General features: G+C 56.6%; 3 protein-coding genes and 1 non-coding gene across 4 annotated transcripts; 2 read left to right on the top strand and 2 right to left on the bottom strand.

Annotated features, from left to right (window-relative positions):
• Window positions 1-635: 635 nt before the first annotated feature.
• Window positions 636-2,170, top strand: C8Q71DRAFT_723347 (glycoside hydrolase superfamily; the record flags this gene model as incomplete). Its single annotated transcript, XM_047921580.1, has 10 exons — window positions 636-743; window positions 795-822; window positions 879-944; window positions 1,004-1,134; window positions 1,192-1,310; window positions 1,371-1,585; window positions 1,642-1,694; window positions 1,756-1,865; window positions 1,928-2,076; window positions 2,142-2,170. The coding sequence occupies 10 exons, from the start codon at window positions 636-638 to the stop codon at window positions 2,168-2,170; spliced, it is 1,008 nt and encodes a 335-aa protein (XP_047779142.1).
• Window positions 2,171-2,564: 394 nt separating this feature from the next.
• C8Q71DRAFT_t68 lies at window positions 2,565-2,645 on the bottom strand. Its single transcript has one exon. It is a non-coding gene; the product is annotated as a tRNA-Ile (tRNA).
• A 386-nt stretch (window positions 2,646-3,031) lies between these two features.
• On the bottom strand, window positions 3,032-6,854 carry C8Q71DRAFT_756330 (uncharacterized protein). Its single transcript, XM_047923590.1, has 7 exons — window positions 6,493-6,854; window positions 5,156-6,443; window positions 4,671-5,096; window positions 4,233-4,616; window positions 3,942-4,178; window positions 3,536-3,889; window positions 3,032-3,483 (listed from the first exon to the last, which is right to left on the bottom strand). The coding sequence occupies exons 1-7, from the start codon at window positions 6,660-6,662 to the stop codon at window positions 3,199-3,201; spliced, it is 3,144 nt and encodes a 1,047-aa protein (XP_047779141.1). The 5' UTR covers window positions 6,663-6,854; the 3' UTR covers window positions 3,032-3,198.
• A 373-nt stretch (window positions 6,855-7,227) lies between these two features.
• On the top strand, window positions 7,228-14,503 carry C8Q71DRAFT_756327 (SNF2 family N-terminal domain-containing protein). Its single transcript, XM_047923589.1, has 20 exons — window positions 7,228-7,755; window positions 8,101-8,152; window positions 8,206-8,965; window positions 9,018-10,330; window positions 10,386-10,693; window positions 10,753-11,104; window positions 11,154-11,227; window positions 11,277-11,471; window positions 11,524-11,587; window positions 11,637-11,745; window positions 11,796-11,961; window positions 12,011-12,076; window positions 12,134-12,301; window positions 12,354-12,362; window positions 12,416-12,494; window positions 12,548-12,712; window positions 12,762-13,036; window positions 13,090-13,596; window positions 13,654-14,171; window positions 14,229-14,503. The coding sequence occupies exons 1-20, from the start codon at window positions 7,237-7,239 to the stop codon at window positions 14,374-14,376; spliced, it is 5,847 nt and encodes a 1,948-aa protein (XP_047779140.1). The 5' UTR covers window positions 7,228-7,236; the 3' UTR covers window positions 14,377-14,503.
• Window positions 14,504-15,542: the final 1,039 nt, after the last annotated feature.

The raw sequence follows: 15,542 nt of genomic DNA, 5'->3' as shown, positions 1-15,542 counted from the left end.
GGACACCGAGGATCCTCCAAGCGCCCACATGTGATCGTCCTTCGATCGCGTCGTGACGCGTTAGCGCCCGCGTCGCTTGGTTCCATCGCCCACCGAGGCAGCACCCAAGCTGCTGGGCCGGGGCCAAGCAGCACCAGCTGCACCGCGTCCGCTGCCTGTGCCAGACAGACAGACACTGCCCCCGAGCGTCCAGCCTCGAACGTGCCAATCCTGTGTCTTCCTCGATGCTTCTTTTCTCCACGCGTATACTCCCGACGCCCTTGAACACACGGCTTAAGCTTGCAGTGGACCTATGGAGCTCTCATTTAATTTGCTCTGTGAACACTTCATGCCGCCATCGATAGGGTGCAAAATATGGAGAAGAAACGAGCTCGAAATAGCGCCGTGACAGTGCGCTGAGTCAACGACTCGCAGTCGTACCGCGTCGAGGTGACCCACGTTCCCAGCGATTGTGACCCTGTGCGAACGCGTCGTCGCTCGCGCGTGGACATCCAAAAATCCCGCGATTCTTCCGTTGCCTGTGTTCTTCTCTCGCCCATTGTTAACTTTGTACGGGCTCAATAACTGTCGAGTATATATTACATAGTGCACGACGGGTCAGTAGGCCACTTTGCGACAGCGAACAGCAAACCAAAATGTTTTCCGCCCTTGCGCTCCTCTCTGCGGCCCTTGTGCCGCAGCTCGTCAGCGGCCAGGTTCCGCGCCTCGGCGGTGTCAATACTGCTGGGTTCGACTTTACAGTGGTATGTTCATTGGTACGGTGGTGTGAGGCCTGGAGTTGACAAATGTTCTAGTACACCAATGGCAGCTTCACCAACAACGGTATGTCCTTAGTTACACAACTTACCTTGGGTCCTTTGTCTGAATGTGGCATGCAGCTGCGGCTCCGCCCACTTGGCAGTACGCCCACTTCTCTGGCGAGGGTGCTAATCTCTACCGTATCCGTAAGTGTCCTGGGTTCACCTCTGACGAGGTGAGTCAACTGACCGACCTCAATCCATAGCGTTCGCATGGCAGGAGATGACGCCCACTCTTGGTGGCCCGATCAATGAGACCTTCTTTTACGAGGAATACAACCCCATCGTGCAGGCCGCTCTCGCATCTGGCCCTGACTCTTATATCATTGTCGACGTCGTACGTTCATTATTCGCTGGCGTGTCTTTTAAGTATCTCTCAGATCTGCCGGCCTAGCACAACTACGCTCGCTGGAACGGCGAGATCATCGCTCAAGGCGGACCCACCAACGAGGAGTACGCCTCGCTCTGGTCGCAGCTCTCCACCTTGTACGGGGGCAACACGCGTCTCCTGTTGTACGTCCGTCAACCCTATTCATACAGTATCGCACGCTGAGAGGTACCGTATTCGCGCAGCGGCCTAATGAACGAGCCGCACGACCTCGACATCCCCACCTGGGCCGAGTCCGTGCAGTACGTCGTCAACGCGATCCGCGCCGCCGGCGCGCAGAACTACCTCCTGCTCCCCGGCTCAAACTACACCTCCGCCGCGACCTTCCCGACGGGCGCCGGTCCCTACCTGCTCAACGTCACGGACCCGCTCGGTGGCACCGAAAAGCTCATTTTTGACGGTCAGCATCCCAGATACGGACGCGTGATAGACTTATTACTGAAGCGTGATCCACAGTGCACAGGTACCTCGACTACGACAACAGCGGTACCCACGCCGAGTGCGTCACCGTAAGTTCCCACCCGCCCCCCAGGGCAATGAAGCGTCATTTTAACTGGAAACATCCCCCAGAACAACACGGAAGTCTTCGAGACACTCGTCAGCTGGTTGCAGGAGAACGGCAACCGTCAGGCCATCCTGAGCGAGACCGGCGGAGGCAACACCGCCAGCTGCGACGAATAGTACGCTTCACAATCCATCCGAGACCCCCTGAATCCTAGCCACTGACCCGCTTCCCTCACAGCCTCTACCAGGAGCTCGCGTACATCAAGGCCACCTACCCGAGCATGGTCGGCTTCTCCGTCTGGGCCGCGGGCTCCTTCGCGACGAACTACATCCTTTCGATGACGCCCTACTCGAACGGCACCGACCAGCCCCTCTGGAACGTCGCCGGTGAGTACACCTCTCGCTCTCGCCGTGGTCGATGTTGGGTTGCTGATTGTTCTGCCTGTCTCCAGTGAGGCCGAACTTGCCTGCTCCGGTGTAATCGAACGTAGTACAGTAGTACTCATATGGGGCTTTCACGTTGAGTAAGCCTCCAAACAAATGCATATCGCGGTGCGAATACCGAACGTCCTGCTGTGCTTCTATTCAACGTCAGCTCGAAGTAAGTGTCGCCCAGTTCCGGCGAATCTGGGCAATTACTGTGCGCCCACCAGGTGTTTTCACCACAGGTCAGGGGGCTTCAGTTACCGTTACTAAAATGCTGCCTCACCCGTGTATGTGCTGCAACTTCAATCCGGCGATGCATCAGTGGACGCAGACGCAGTAGTCGCCTCAATAAGCAGCATGTTCAATTGAAGAATCATGCTGTTTGACGACATTCTCAAGATGCTCCTAGACTCCAATATCAACCCTACACGGAGATAAAACAAAAAGTCTGGCCAACGCCGGGGTCGAACCGACGACCTTGGCGTAACATTTTATTAGCACCACGCTCTAACCAACTGAGCTAGTCGGCCATGCAAGGGTCCAGAAGCAATTTTAGATCTATCCAAGCCCAGATTTAAAAGCCACTGGCAACTTCACACAGGTTCTCTAAGTATCGTCCGAACGCTTTGTGGTGGAGTATTGCACTACGTACGCAGATGTAGCACAGCTAGAGTGACGAAGTACCAGCACTTGCGGTTGCCTCATCGTATCACGAAATGCTTAGGTCTCGAGATGCGACCACTGTGCCCCCAGTAGGCAGACCTCTTGAATATGATACTGGATCCTGCACTACTAGTAGTAGTCAGTAGTCACGACGTACGTCAACGTTTCGCGAAGAGATTGTTCGCATAACGCACATAGCCTTATCCTCTGACGATCCTTAGGCTACGACGTGCACATACGGATGAAAGGAAAGAGACGAGACAAATGACTTGGATACATTGCTTCAGTCGAAGACGGTTATAGATGCTACAGTGAGGACTCGGAGACGCTAATACTACAGATGCGGGAGAAGACTAAGTCAAGAGATGGTATGGGGGAAGATACACGAATATATGGGATAATTGTTAGCGTGTGTATGTGCTAGTACCAGAGTGTACGTGATGGTATGTTGACTAGACTGTTGCCAGAGTCCATGAGGGTTGGATAGTCGAGGTAATAGATATATGCGTAGTATGAACTTGAAGTCTCTTCTGCGCGAACTTGTTTATGTAGAGTGACCGAAGCTGACGTTGATAGCGCGACCGGGCGACGCTGGGGTACGCATGAGCCGCCGAGTAAACGTAGACGAACTAGCGCAGACGTACCTCCAAACACGAACTGTCCACCGCTGCCTCCTGCGGCCCTTCTAGTACCCGGGGGCATCCTCTGAGACATCGACGTAAGTAGACAATCATAAGGATATCGCGGTGATGCTTACCTTCATCGGGCGGGACCGACTCGGAGGCTGACCATTTCCGGGTACTCCCTGTGAGCCTGACGCTGAACGCTGCGCGTTGCCAGGGTGAGGTCGAGGCCCAACGGACGAAGCGGGGGCAGCGATGTATGAACGAGGGGCGGCTGTAGGTGCGACGCCACCAGTAGCGTTGAGTGCGTTCGAGTCACGGTGGCGCTTGGGTGGAGGTCCCTGCATCGAGCCCGGCCTATTGACGACAGGGACATTCTGCGACGGAGCGAAGTTGTACGACGGCGCCATGCGACTGATAACGGTTGTTGCTTGTACACTGCCTTGCGTTGATGAAGACGGCTGGCCTGAAAGGGCCGTCAGCAAAGCCTGCGTGCCTATCATCAGTAAGAGGCAGGAGCTATGTATTCCGGTCACTTACACAAGGAGGTACCTTCTGGGCTTCCGTCTTGCGCGGGCTTGCCGAAGTTGTCGCAACGGGCAACTGGATGGCGAAGTTCTTGTCCCCCTGTCGGTAGATGTACTGACGTGGCTGGACGTTCCTGAGCGATGGCGTGGTCGCATTGGCAGGAATAGCATGAACGCGGCTGCTTTCGGTCTGAGACACAGATACAAGCCATGCCTGTACAAGAGAACGGCGAGCAGCGTTGTCGACGACCTGATCAAGCGGATTATGAGTAGGCGAACGTAGAATATGACGCTTTGAACTCACTGCGGTGGGATGCCTTGCTGCCGTCCTCTGTGAAACTGGCACGATGCCGTTCTTGGCGCGAGCTAGCACCGACTCTGCCATCTCAACGTCCTCGGAGGCGAGTTTCTTGTCTGCCGTGCTCTCGTCCATCTCGATGTCGGACGTGGGTTCGTCGAGCATAGGGGAGGTTGTCGCCTTGTTGAAGTCGGGAAAGAGCATCATCTCGTCCACATCGGGGGAAAACGTAGGCTTGGCCATGCAGTCGTCCACGCTTTGCGGCACCCTGAGGGTCGTTGAGCCGTCGGCGCCAGCCCTGCGTGGGCATGTCACCTTCCCCTGGCCACTGATCGCCATGTCTGCGAACACGCTGACAATATCGTCGATGGCATTGTCATCGTCAACGTCCTGCAGCATTTTGCATCAGAGGGGCATGCTACGGACAAAGATGGACCAACGTACCATGCGAACTGGTAAGGGCTCGACATCGCGTTCGCGGATGGTCGTGCGGTGCAACGCTGCCGTAAGAGTGACGAAGGGGTTGGTGTCACGGTTCACACAAGGCAAGAACGGAGAAGCCGCAGCGGAGCACCCTAAGGCTGGAGACCAAATAGGAGAGGAGCAGGAGAGAGCTGGGCTGGCCAAGGCATTGGCGGCCTGGCGTATCGACGCCCACAAGGAAGGGGCCACCGGTGACGTCGGAATGCTGTGTGCGATGGACGGCATCACCGTCGAAGACTCAAAGAGCTCTGGAGTGTCCGGTACGATGATGGTAGATTCCCGTATCGCAGTCCATGACGAAGAGACTGACGAAGAGACTGACGAAGACATAACGGTCACTGTAGAACTGATCGGTGTGTCGGGAGCTGGGGTCTCCTTGGGAATGCTCTGTGAATAGAACCCAGTCAGCCCACTGTCAGAGGCTACGGAAAAAAATGGATTGGTACCTTTGGCTCCGGAACCGCGTCGTCGACAACAGTAGAAATCTCAATCTCGGGATCGTCAAAGCTGAGGTTAGCGAGGTCCTCCACGACGCTGTCAACAACAGGGTTAGGACTAAGCACCGCTGGGTCGCGAATGTTGAAATCGACCAGGTCCTCTACGAGCTGCTCGAATGCAGGGCAGGTGCGATGAAGCAGAGGAGACATGGGCAAAGTGAACCTGACCAGAGGAGACGAGTTCGACGAGGTGGTAGAGAGTGCTGGGCTAGACATGTGGGGAATGATGTACTGAAGGCTGATCGTCGTTTCGATGAATTCGCACGGGCTGTCGGGGAGGGGGATGCCAGCGGCATCTATGTCGTCGAGAAGACAGGCGGGGGATTCTATTATGCTTGAGCTATGGGGCGTATAGGCTGGGAGAGGAACAGATGCGTTGATAGGAAGGTGTTGCAGTCCGTCTTCATCTTGATCGCTCATGACAGATTCGGAAAAGGAAACAACAGATGACGAGGGTGACGAATTCAGGAGGATAAACATAGGACTGTGTTGGTGAGACAACAAGGTGGGCTCGTCGATTTGGTGCTGGTCGTTGATCGACGCAGGCATGAGGATCCCGAGGCCGATGGTCGTGGATGCGGTAGAGTGTTGAGAAGCGCAGCGCAGACGAGGAGTGAAATACGGTGTTTGTTTTTGGACTTCAGGTGTGTCCATGGCAGGTGAAGGCGGCGCCAACGGTGAGACGGGGTGGGAAGGAGTGTTCGTACGAGGGGATATGACACCTGGTGAGGTGTACTCATCCATTGCTGAGACAGGGGAAGCCATAGCAGCGATTGAAAGTGCAGCTCCTACGTCGAGCAACATGAGCTGGTGGGCGTCGGCTACACCTGGGCTAATCGCGTCGCTGATGCTGAATGCTGCCGTGAGCTCGGGAAGGGATGATGAAGCCGTAACGATGGTCGACGAGGCGCTGTCACGAGCGACTCGGGCGAACGATGCGAGCGTGGCAATGGCGGTCAGGCATCTCCTTGCGGCGAGGTCGAGGACAACGCGAAGAGCCTTGGAGACGATGACCGCGACGACATGGGCGATGTGTGCTCCTGTCCTGACACCAACCATCGCGCGCGACATTGACCGAGCGATGATACCAGGGGCAGCTGCAACGAAAGGTCGAAGACGTCCGACGTACACGTCCGAAATGTGGATGACGGCGGGTTGCATGTCACCAGAGATGGCGACGGCGATACTGATATAAACATCGACGATGGCGGGAAGCATAGGTGAGGTGAGCAGGAGGCTATGGGCTTTTGTCAATGGATAGTTCGTCTTTGAAGGTTGACACTTACGCGAGTGCGGCATTGAAAACGTTCTGTACCTTGTACCACACGCTGAGGCCCTCCGTGGCGGTGATAACGGTTGCGGCCGCAACCAGAACAATGGCGAGGAGCGCGAACCGCATTGCCTGCGTACCTATGGGAGGTACAGAAGGCATCGCGTGGAAGCTATGAAGAGGCATCCTTGGGCTGAGGTGAAGGTGAGTGGGCGTCGGCGGGGACGGGGTGCCTGGGAGGCGGGGAGCGCAAGGCAGGGGAGAGGGACGGCAGGTTGTGCGCGCCCTTTTATAGGTGCGCGTCGCGTCGCGGTTGAACGTCTCACGTGGGGCATTCAACAACGACCAAGTGCATTCGCTGTCAACGGCGGCGAGCGGCGGGGCGACTGAGCCCGCTGTCAGTGTCACCGGCGGAGGAAGTACCGACGTCGCGGCACGCCGATCGCTCCACGGTGGCCGGCGGCGTGTGGGGGTCCCTCTGGGCTCGCCATGGGGGAGAACGACGAGGACCTGTGTTACAGTGTACGTCCCGACATCAGTATACGAGCAGACATGCGGGTAGGCGTACGTACCGTCTGTGTCGGAGTCGCCGCCGTCCAAATACCGTACACGTCTTCGCGGCCGCGGTGAGCTCAATCCTGCGTTCGTCTATCGCTGTCGCTGTCGAGAAACGGTCGTACTGCGGTCGTCCCGACCCGCGAACCCCGCGCGGGGGACCCTAACCACGTAATAAGACCAAAGCCGTGGGAAGCGGAGGGCGATGGCCATAACAGGAAGAGGTGGCCCGTCGCGACAGCTCGCGACCCCCGTACTTGAGCGCTGCTTGAGCTCGCAGCTGCCGCCTCTCGACCACGCGTTCCGACGCGCCTGGACGCGTCTTGTCGCGACCATCATGCCTGAGCCTCCTCCAGATCCTGCTCTGCTCTTCACCCCGCCACCAGCCCGGGCGCACCCTGACAGCCCCGCCAGGCTATCGAGCGTCGCTGACGGTCCACCTACTTCCGATTTCCTCGTGCGCTCACGGTCGAGTTCGCTTAGTTCCCCTGACGAAAGCGTGTCCCTTGGCCTCCCGTCGGCGCGCCAGCGTACGCGTGAGCAGCCATTTTACATCGACGTCCCACCACTACCCGAAGAAGAAAAGGCGCTGTATCTCCCCTTTGCAGAGCAGCTCATGTCAATCGAGTCTGCTTTTGACGATTTCTCGGAGATTGTGGGGGTGCACGAAATTGACGGAGTGCTGCATTACTTTGCGCGTGACTCGGACGGGATTTTACATCGGGTGAGTGCAGCTTCAACTTCCCTGTGCACATCTGCTCGCTTAGTGTACTGGCGGTGCCTTGGCCACACGCCGTACGGTGTATATAATCTCTGTCCCAGCAGCCGGAGCGAGCGAGCATGTTGCTGCTCGACGTCATCCTTGACTTTCGACGTGCTCGGCTTGTATGAGGGTATCACTTCTACCCAAGCACATGCACAATCGGCCATGGCCACTGCTACCTGAACTTTCTCGTAGCCCCAATTCCGCTGCGCAGGTGTCGACTCTGATTTCCACTTCGCGACATTCTTGAGTTGTGGCCACACCAATCCGCCTTTGTCATAAAATAGGACTGACGAATCGCTGCAGTTCCCCGTCGACGAATTTAAGCACGCCCGACCAGATCTAGTAAAGAAATACGGTGCGATTCTCTGGCCTCCATGCAGAAGCCCTAGTTCTGACCTTCTCTTCCAGAACAAGCGAAGAAAGCCGGTACATTAGGTCCCTTCGATCCCTCAGCGAGCTACGTCCACATCAACTCGAGGGTCCGCCTTCAAGTCCACATCAAGCGTCCCGCTCCCACTCGCAAGCGTCGTCTCAGGCCGAGAAGCTCGAGCACCGACGAGCTCGCCGCGAGCTTCCATTCCGACTCTGACAGCCCCCCGGCGCGTGGGTACAAAGGCGGAGCGTCCGCAGGTGGCAAGGGCAAGGGCCGCGAGCTGCCTTTCAGCCCGAAGAAGACGCGCTCGCGGGGCCGCGCGGTCGTCGCGCGGGGCTCGGACGCGGAGAGCGATAGCGACGTGCAGGAGGTTGTCGCGCCCCGGCGGTCGTCGCGCTCGAAGAGGTCGGTGAGGTCCAACCTTAGGGACGCGGACATCATAGTGGACTCGGAGGATGAGGAATATGACGACTCGGATGAGGAAGAGTACGCCGAGAGGAAACCCGGCAAGAAGAGCGCGAAGAAGAAGCGGGTGAAGAAGAGGGGCTCGCGCGCCGCGTATGGCCACTTCCGGCCCATCGCGGATATGGAGGCGGACGAGCGGGTTGACGAGGAGGGTGATATGTTGAGGATACACAGACAGACGTGCGAGAAGTGCCACACGCTGCCTACGCACCAGGCTATGGTACAGGCGAGGAAGAAGAAACCAGGCAGACGCAAGAAGAAGGGCAGCGACGATGAATCGAGTGAGGACGAGCTGGCCCGTCTAGAGGCACTCGGTGGCTGGGTACGATGGTAGGTCACACTTGCGCTCTGTGCTGACCCTCAGCTCACACTGTTCCTGCAGCCTGAAGTGTCCTGTAGTAGCGCATTGGGCATGCCTCGCGAAGACCCAACGTGACGAGATACTGAAGGCAGCCTTTGAGCGCGACAAAATCGAGTGGCAGGCCGCGAAAGACAGAGCTCTCGCGGAGGGCGATGAGTTCACAGAACCAGCAATGACTAAACGGTCGCAGCTAGAGCAATGGCAGTCTACGGACTTCATCTGCACATCCTGTATGAAGGGCGGTGTATGCATGGCCTGCCGAGAGGTGGTCGTTAAGCCGGATGTCATTGAGGCCAAGACAGAGGAGCAGCAGCCTGATGCTGTTGCTGCTGCTGCACGCTCCGGAGATGTCGAAATGGCCGACGCAACCGCAGAGGCAACGTCCGAGAAGGCAGCCGAGGACGACAAGGACAATGAGCAAGACGAGGACGGCAAGGAGCTCGCATTCCGGTGCATCACCTGCAAGCGTCTCGCGCACTACGCGCATCTCCCCATCCCAGCGGACTGGGAGTACGATCCTGACGACGTGACGCCGGCCATGCTCGCGGACCATTACCAGACCACCACCAACTGGCAGTGCGGGGACTGCTCGTCGTTCGTCTACAACGTCGAGCACATCCTCGCGTGGCGGCCCTACCCCGAGGACGCCGTGGAGCCTGCGCGACCCGCGGGCGAGCCAGTGAACTACAAGGCGATGCTGCCTCGCGAGTACCTCGTCAAGTGGGCGGACCGTAGCTACAGGCGGACGTCGTGGGTGCCACACGGGTGGCTCCTCGCTACGTCGGGAGCCAGGCTCAAGAACTTCCTCCAGGGGGGCTCTAAGATCCGGCTGCTCCCGGAGCCTGTGGAGGAGGAGAAAGTCGACGAGCCCGCCGCGAGCCAGGGCCCGTCCTTCGAGATCGGAGAGGAGTCTACGGATGGTCAGGCACCCGAGGAGAAGAAGGTGGTGTCGGTGTTGTCTGCGATGCCGGATGCAGAGCGCAGGATCCCGCCCGTGTGGAAACGCGTCGATCGTGTCCTAGACGTGCTCTTGTGGCATCCTGAGGCACGGCTCGGGACGACGAAGCAGACGGCTGGGCGTAAGGGTAAAGGGAAGGGCAAGGGCAAGAAGCGTGAGGACAGCGACGAGGAGGAAATGGACGAAGACGAGCCTCGGATGGTGGCAGTTCGTAGGGAACTGGACGCTGCTTACGAACTCGGAGAGCAACCCAGCCAGGACTTGATCGAGACAGTCGAGGAGTATGAGGAGAGGACGAACAAGACGCTGAGACCCGATGACATCCACCGCGTAGTCTGGGCATTCTTCAAGTGGGACGATTTAGGCTATGAAGATGGTACCCGTTCCTCACCGCTTTGCATGAGTTGATGTCTCATACAATTTCGTTCTAGCATCTTGGGATTCCCCACCGCGACCTGGGTCGGCGAGTTACACGGCATTTGATACTGCGTTCGAACGCTATCTCAGGGCCCGTTCGGTCACGGTCCCGCTGAAGAACAGGAAGGAGGAGGACTTGTTCGACAACACTCGCCCGAAGAATGCATGGAGGAAGAAGTATGCGTTCACTCCCGAGCAGCAGCCCGAGAACGGTCAAGAATCTCAGTTCAAGTTGATGCCGTTCCAAGTTGACGGCGTGAATTGGCTCTGCGACAACTGGTGGAACCATCAGAATTGCATCCTGGCCGATGAGATGGGCCTAGTAAGTCGACCAGACATCTTGTGATACGGCTCGAGCTAAGCTTGTCTACACGGCACTAGGGGAAGACAGTACAGATTGCGTCTTTTATCGGACACGTAGCCACACAACACGAGGCTTTCCCGGTCCTCGTAGTGGTTCCGAACTCGACGATCTCGAACTGGGTGCGCGAGTTCGAGCGGTGGGCCCCCAGGCTTCGGGTCGTCCCCTTCTACGGAGAATCGAAGGCTCGGGAGATCATCAAGAAGTACGAGCTGTTCCATCCAAAGGACAACGTCCTGCCGAAGACCACTGGGGCGAAGTATCATGTTCTCGTCACGACGTACGAGATGATCACCAATCCGAAAGACTTCACTCCGGTCTTCAAGAACACGCCTCGGTGGGAAGTTCTTGTCGTTGATGAGGGCCAGAGGCGTAAGCAATGCTTTGCTATTGTGTATGTGATATGCTGAAGGTTTACCAGTCAAGAGCGATGCGAGTCTCATATTCAAGAAGCTCAAGGATCTGAACACAATGCACCGCGTCATCATGACGGGGGTATGGTTGCTGTTCCCTTGTCCTTGCTTCGTGCTGACGCTTCGCACAGACGCCTCTGAATAACAACATCAGAGAACTGTTCAACCTCATGAACTTCTTGGATCCCGGGGAATGGACTGACCTTGCTGGTCTGGCGAGGCAGTACGAAGAGCTGACAGAAGACAAGGTCAAGGAGCTTCACGCAAAGCTTAAGCCGTACTTCCTGCGTCGTATCAAGTCAGAGGTGCTACAGCTGCCGCCCAAGGTCAAACTGCTCAATACTTGTTGATGTGCTTTCGCTCACACTGCGGCATCAGAACGAGGTCATCGTGCCCATTAGCATGGCGCCACTCCAGAAGGAGGTTTACCGGTCCATCCTGAGTGAGTATTAACGACCGTTGGGCGCCTTTCCGTCTGACTCTCGCTCTAGGCCAGAATCTGGGTCTCTTGCGTGTTCTCGCCACAGGGTCTACCGGGGCTCGAGTGAGCGCCGCAGTCAGCAAGGCCAACATGAACAACATCTTAATGCAGCTTCGGAAGTGGGTTGCCTGTGCTCCGGGCAGCACGTCAGCGACTGATTACCGTGTAGATGTCTACAACACCCTTACCTCGTCTCGGAGGAGATTGAGCCGAAAGGCCTGTCTCAAGAAGAGACGCACGCTAAGCTCATTGACGCTAGCGCGAAGCTCGGACTCCTCAAGACGATGTTACCCAAGCTACGCGAGCGAGGGCATCGCGTACTGCTGTTCAGTCAGGTATGTCGTACTAGCGACGAAGCATGCCGCGCGCACTCACCGTGCATAGTTCTCTATCGCCCTTGATGTCATCGAAGATTTCCTGATCGGAGAGGGGGTCAAGTATCTTCGTTTGGTATGTAAAACTGTCTGCCTCCCGTTTGTCTGCGCAGATATTCATATACCCTTTCAGGACGGTAACACCAAACAAGCGGACCGACAGAAAGGCATGGACGAGTTCAACAAGCCTGACTCAGATGTCTTCATATACCTCTTGACGACACGCGCTGGCGGTGTCGGCATCAATCTTTGGACGGCGGATACTGTCATTATCTTCGATCCCGACTTCAACCCCCACCAGGTATGTCTATTGTTCCCCTCCTAGCCTTGAGACTGAGATGCACTCTCAATAGGACCTACAAGTAAGGATCACTTCTGGCATATTGCTGTTTTGTACTTACGGTCGAGACAATAGGCTATCGCACGAGCTCACCGCTTTGGTCAGAAGAAGACATGCCTCGTTTTCAAGCTGATGGTCAAGGGCTCAGCAGAAGGTAGGATAATGCAGTATATATCGCTCCGTCCAGTAGACTGATTCAGTGTGAAGACAAGATTGTACAAACCGGCAAGAAGAAGCTTGTACTCGATCATCTCATCGTGCAGAAGATGGATGACGAAGATGGCTCGAAAGAGGATGTCCAGTCTATCCTCATGTTTGGAGCGCAGGCTCTGTTCCAAGAAGAGCAGAATGCTGAAGATCGTCAGATACATTGTCGGTGATTACATTGACTGGGGTACACCATATGTTGACACCCGAGTAGATTCTGAGCATGACATCGACAAGCTCATCGAACGGACCGAGCAGGAAGGTGATGAGGTCGAGTCGGAATCGAACGCCAACGCAGCCTTCTCATTCGCCAAGATATGGTCTGCGGACAAGGACGAGCTCGAGGAAGTCCAAGAAGACACGAACGAGGATCAGGCAGATTCCTGGGCGCAAACGTTGGAGCGCATAGCTGCAGAGCGGGTGAAGGTCCAGGCCGCAGAGACGACGGGCCGCGGTGTCCGTCGCAAAGCAGCTGCTGTGTTCCCCCAGGTACGTGCTGAGTGCGTGAGTCTCACTTGGTGCTCATCCGGTGCCGTCTCTAGCAAGACCTCGGGCAAGATGATTTGGATACGCCACATAAGGATGCAAAGAAGACTGGCAAAGGGAGAGGGAAAGGCAAGAAGTCGAAGTCCCATATCTCAGACGACTCCGACGTGTACGCCGCGCCTGGCACTGCATCTGACAGCGACAGCAATTCGAGTCACCCGGCGTCCCTTCGGGAGGACGATCTACTCTCAGACATCGCTAAGCACCAGCATGGAGTACTTGCTGATCCAGACATCCCTCTTGCTTCGACCTCGACGATCCTACTTCCACCTGCTCAGCCGAAGGCAACTCGTGACAGTCAGAAGCTCACTTCTGGTGCGCTCGAGCGGGTGGAGAGTCCTCAGCCACTCTCGCCCATAGAAAACACAAGCGAACCTCGATGTGGGCTCTGCGGCGAATCTCATGGAGATCAGCCGTGTGACATGACAGAGAGCCCCGAGAACCTGGCTCAGTACAGGCTCATGCTGCTCGTCCATGCTGGAGATGAACCTGTTGAGGATCGTGTACGTACCCCCTCCTCGTTTTGTGGAGTCGATCTCTGACCCCTCGGTCCGAAACAGCGCGCCGCAATACAAGTCATTGACGAGACGCTGCACAAACGGGGCATGATTCACCTGATCTACGGCCAACCCCTGCATCTGCTGGAGAGACCGGCGAAGGAGGGCAAACCGTTGCACAGGAAACCCAAGCCTGAGGCGCCATTGCCACTGCAGTCGCTGAAGCGGGCTGTGTTGCCGTCCTCCAGTAAAGTCAGTGGTAACTCCGGCGGTTCACAAAGCACGAAGCCTCAGATGAATGGCGCCAAGCCTCTCCTGTCCCCCAAGGTCGAGGCAGGTTCGTCTTCACTCGGACGCACAGAGCGAGGGAAGGGCATAATACCCTCGCCTCACGCACGTCCATCTGGAACTACCAGTGCCATTGCAGGACCATCCAAGCGCCCCCCGTCCCCTCCGATGCCCACAGACTCTCCTAAACTGAAGAAGGTCAAGAGCCTCGGTGGTGCGGGATGTCCGATATGCGGTGCAATGGTACACCATCTAGTCAAGGATTGTCCAGAGGTCAAGGCGGGTCCCAAGAGGTACGAGGTCACAATATGCCATGCATGCCCTGACTCCGATGACTGATTGGGTTGCAGAGTGAAAAGGGCTATCAGGAGACTGGAAAATGATCCAGCTCATACGGCCACGGTCAATGTACTTCGTCACATACTCACTAAGCAGCAGAGGAAAGCTCTGGCGAACGCGGCGGCGCCCGCGCCGCCTGCCATTGAACTCAGCGACTAGTATTGCACTAATATATAGCCTACGACCGGTCGGCGTATCGCCAACAGCATTTATCATATCTTGTAGATCCATACATCATGTTATTGCTACAGTATTTTATTTCTAGACGCGCGCAGAGAAACTGGCAAGTTTAGTGAGTGGCGGACGGTCTGAGTCAGGCAAGTCTCGTGAGAGCGAGCCACGCATGAAGTGAACGTGTGGCTGCGAGCGGACCCACAAAAACAACTCTAAACGCTACCATAACGAGCCCTCACGATTCCTCTCGCCCGGCAGATTGGACCAGTCGGACAATCGCCATCGACACGACTGGCGATTCTTTGATGGTGAAAGCGCAAGTCAAAGGCTATAGCATGCAGTCCGATGCTCAAAGATGGTCGACCCCCCCTGCTGGTGCGTCCTCTGGCTCGCCAGCGCCGTCCCCATTTCTCACACAACCATTCGCAGACGGCACGTGGTCCTCCACTACCTCCGCCGCAGGCCCAGCAGCAGCAAAACCTCCCCATACCCCAGGCTTGAAGCGCCCGCGTTCTCCTTCCAACGCTATGGAGCAGTACCCTCCTGCGCCCAAGTTGCGTGGCGACATTATCCTAGAGGTCTTCACGCACAAGAGTCTGCGATTCCCCGGCGCGCCGATAAATGAGGACTCGGAGTTCGGCGACAACGAGCGGCTGTCTGTGCTGGGGGAAAGAGTGCTCGAGCTCGCTGTAACGTTCGCGTTGTTCAGCAAGAGGCCGATGTTGAAAGCAGAGGATATAGAGGTGTGCCACTCATGAGACCTAGCCGAGCAGTATACTGATCGTGCGCGATCCAGGCACAAAGGCACGAAACACTGTCAGACATGAACATCGAGAATTGGGTCGTCACGTATAAGATGAGGGAGAAAGTCCGTTGCAGTGCCGACGCAGTGTCGTTGCTCTCCACTTCCAAGGTGGCGTAACGTCTTCCATATGCACAAGCTTGCTCACGCCTAATTCGCATACAGGAAGCACGTCTTCTTTTCTACTCGTATGTGGGCGGCGTCTACGCCCAGAACGGCATGGACACCGTTGTGAACTGGATAGGACAGCTAGTTGATCCTGAATACGAGCCTAGCTATGGACAGGGCGGCGAGGTAGAAATGTACAACGCATACAAGAAGGTCAAGACCGAACCCATGGCCTCTCCGC

Source organism: Rhodofomes roseus, assembly GCF_022264815.1.
Source record: "Rhodofomes roseus strain CIRM-BRFM 1785 chromosome Unknown C8Q71scaffold_9, whole genome shotgun sequence".
Lineage (NCBI taxonomy): Eukaryota > Fungi > Basidiomycota > Agaricomycetes > Polyporales > Fomitopsidaceae > Rhodofomes > Rhodofomes roseus.
Note: the sequence above shows the minus strand (reverse complement) of the source record. Positions and strands in the feature narration are given on the sequence as shown.